Below are 2,434 nucleotides of genomic sequence, written 5' to 3' on the forward strand. Positions count from 1 at the left end.
AATAGAAGAGAATCATTGGTTGCATGAAAAAAATCTGTTTAGAATTAGCATCTCAGAACTTTTAATACTACAATAATTTTTTAGATATGTTAATTTAGTTCTCATCTCTTCAACTCACACTAAAATATGCTCTCAAGGGTTAACTAAAATGACATACATCATTAAATGTAGGCAGGAAGTCAGCTTTCTTTATTGCTCTCTGCATATGCCTGAAAGCTGGGATTAAGGATTTTATATTAAGATAAATAATTGGATAATAATTGAATTAAATTTTTTGGTACTCGGGGAACTCTTGTATACTGAGTTTTTAAGTTTCCATAAATATATTCTACTGAATGACGACCTCTTTTGTTAAGTATCCACATTTTTCTGAGTCGAATACTTGCCTTAAATGCTCACTTTCTTTAATTTATTAAGATTTTTGCTTGGTGGGCAAACTTCTTAGATGTTAAAACTAGCTGTCTAGAATTGTTGCTCAATTCTGTGTGGCATCTGTTTTGCTGCTTTTAAATCAGGAACTCATCTGGTTCTTCTTTCAGTAACTTAAAGACACCCATTTCAGTTGTAAAGGCATCTTCCTCATGACTTAGGGTATCTGGATCAGGGGTAGTTTCTGAAAGTGGCTTGCTGTCCTTAGTTACAAATTCTATTGCATTATTCTCAGACAAATCTTCATTTGTCAGGGTAGATGAATCCTCCGTGAGGTTCATAGCTACTGATGTAGGGATTACAAAGTCATATCTGGATTCCACAGCAGTGAGCAGAATGGGATGGTTCTCTGCTTCATTTGTGATATCTTTCTCCATCCAAACATTGACTTCATCCATAGACTCTTCATCGGTTAGCAGAATATCTTCAGGGTTATCTTTGTCTCTTTCTACAGTGGTAGTGAGTTCAAACACAGTGATGAACTTTTCCTCATCAGAGTCCGTTAGTTTAGGCACAGGATTGAGGTCATTCTCTGGAAGACTTAAGTCAATTTCAGTTATTTTCTCTTCTGTAAGGGCAGTTATGTCTGGAATAGTGAAATTTTTTTCAGTAGCAGTAGAGATTTCAGCCTCAGGAATAGACGAGTTGGTGATCTGGACCGCCTCATTAGCAGTGACATTGGATTTTACTGAGGAACTATGATTGTTATCATCAGGCTTATCCTTCTTAGCTGGAAGATTAGGGGTGTGTGCAATGCTGGTGGTGCCTTCCTTTAATGTGCCAGAGACTTCAGAAGTTATTGAGACATCTTCATTCGCTGGGTCAGTGGTATCCAAGAGAATATCTTCTTTTGCCATGTTAGTGGAAAAATCTATTAAAGAAACAGTTGCACCTGGTGATGAGATATTACCAATTTTCACTGGAATTAAATTTTCAGTAATAGAGTCATTAGCTATGGAGTTTACCATGCCTGTCAGAGTAGCAATTTCTTTTTCCACATGGGTTGATGATTTAATAATATGAGAGCCAACATTATCTTCTGATTTTAGTTTTTCTTTTGGAGATGTAAGCTTGCTGTCTGTTGTTGAGAAATCACTTTCCAGGGTATAGTCATTTACTGGAGTAATGTGGTCTCCTTCCGAAGTAATGTTTTTTTCTGATTTCGGAATGGTGTTGTCAGCCCCAAAGAAAATGGTTGCTTCAGTTGTTGTTTTACCGCTTTCTGTTGGAGGATGAGAATAAATTTTTGGCAAACCATCTTCAGCCATGGGACAAAATGGCACTCTGCACACTCACAGGTCTTTCCCTGGGCCCAGTGGTATCCCTAGGCAGGAGAGTGATGTGTATTATAGTGATTGAAGCATTGGTCATCATGGTGATTGTTGCATCAACCATAGGGCCAGTGGCACAGGCTCTCCTTGTAGGTTGTTTCTGTGCTTTGATCCATCTAGTTTCAAGAGTTATTGGTATTAGATGAAAAGACAATAGAATCCTCTGTGATTATGAAATGATCATTCATAGCTGGACTTATCATGTTCTTCTTTATAAGGGATCTACCTTCCATTATGGAGCTGGTGTCACTTGAAACAGACATAGCAGAGTCAGCCAGGTATTTGTGGGTTTAGTGTTAGTGGGGAAAACTCTAGGAGCCATGAGATTATAAGCATTAGCTTTAAGTTATCTGTCTTTCAAATAAGTTAACAATGTTTTTTTGAGGTTAAGCATCTTCTCTTGAGATTTATGGTATTCAAATGTCTAAAAAACATTAATGGCAGTTTTGGCCATGAATGTAGTTGCAAAAGGTAACTAGGTAGCAGGGATTTCAGTTAGTTCTCTTCTTCAGAAAGTGAATTCTCATTTTTTCAAGAAAGATAATAAATTACTGGCCTTTTAGGGTTTTTGTAGTTTTCTTCTTCATTGCAGTTCTTACTTTTTCTTGAATTAACATGCTTAACAATGAGAATGTCAGGTTTTGTAGATTTAATTTCATTAGGAGTATTTTTCT

At 36.7% G+C, this 2,434-nt stretch overlaps 1 protein-coding gene across 1 annotated transcript; it reads right to left on the bottom strand.

Moving 5' to 3' along the window:
* Positions 1 to 506: 506 nt before the first annotated feature.
* On the bottom strand, positions 507 to 1,697 carry CABS1 (calcium binding protein, spermatid associated 1). Its single transcript, XM_026003504.1, has one exon. It carries the CDS (start codon positions 1,695 to 1,697, stop codon positions 507 to 509), a length of 1,191 nt encoding a protein of 396 aa, XP_025859289.1.
* Between the last annotated feature and the right edge of the window lie 737 nt (positions 1,698 to 2,434).

This window comes from Vulpes vulpes, chromosome 2, assembly GCF_048418805.1.
Source record: "Vulpes vulpes isolate BD-2025 chromosome 2, VulVul3, whole genome shotgun sequence".
In the NCBI taxonomy this organism is placed as follows: domain Eukaryota; kingdom Metazoa; phylum Chordata; class Mammalia; order Carnivora; family Canidae; genus Vulpes; species Vulpes vulpes.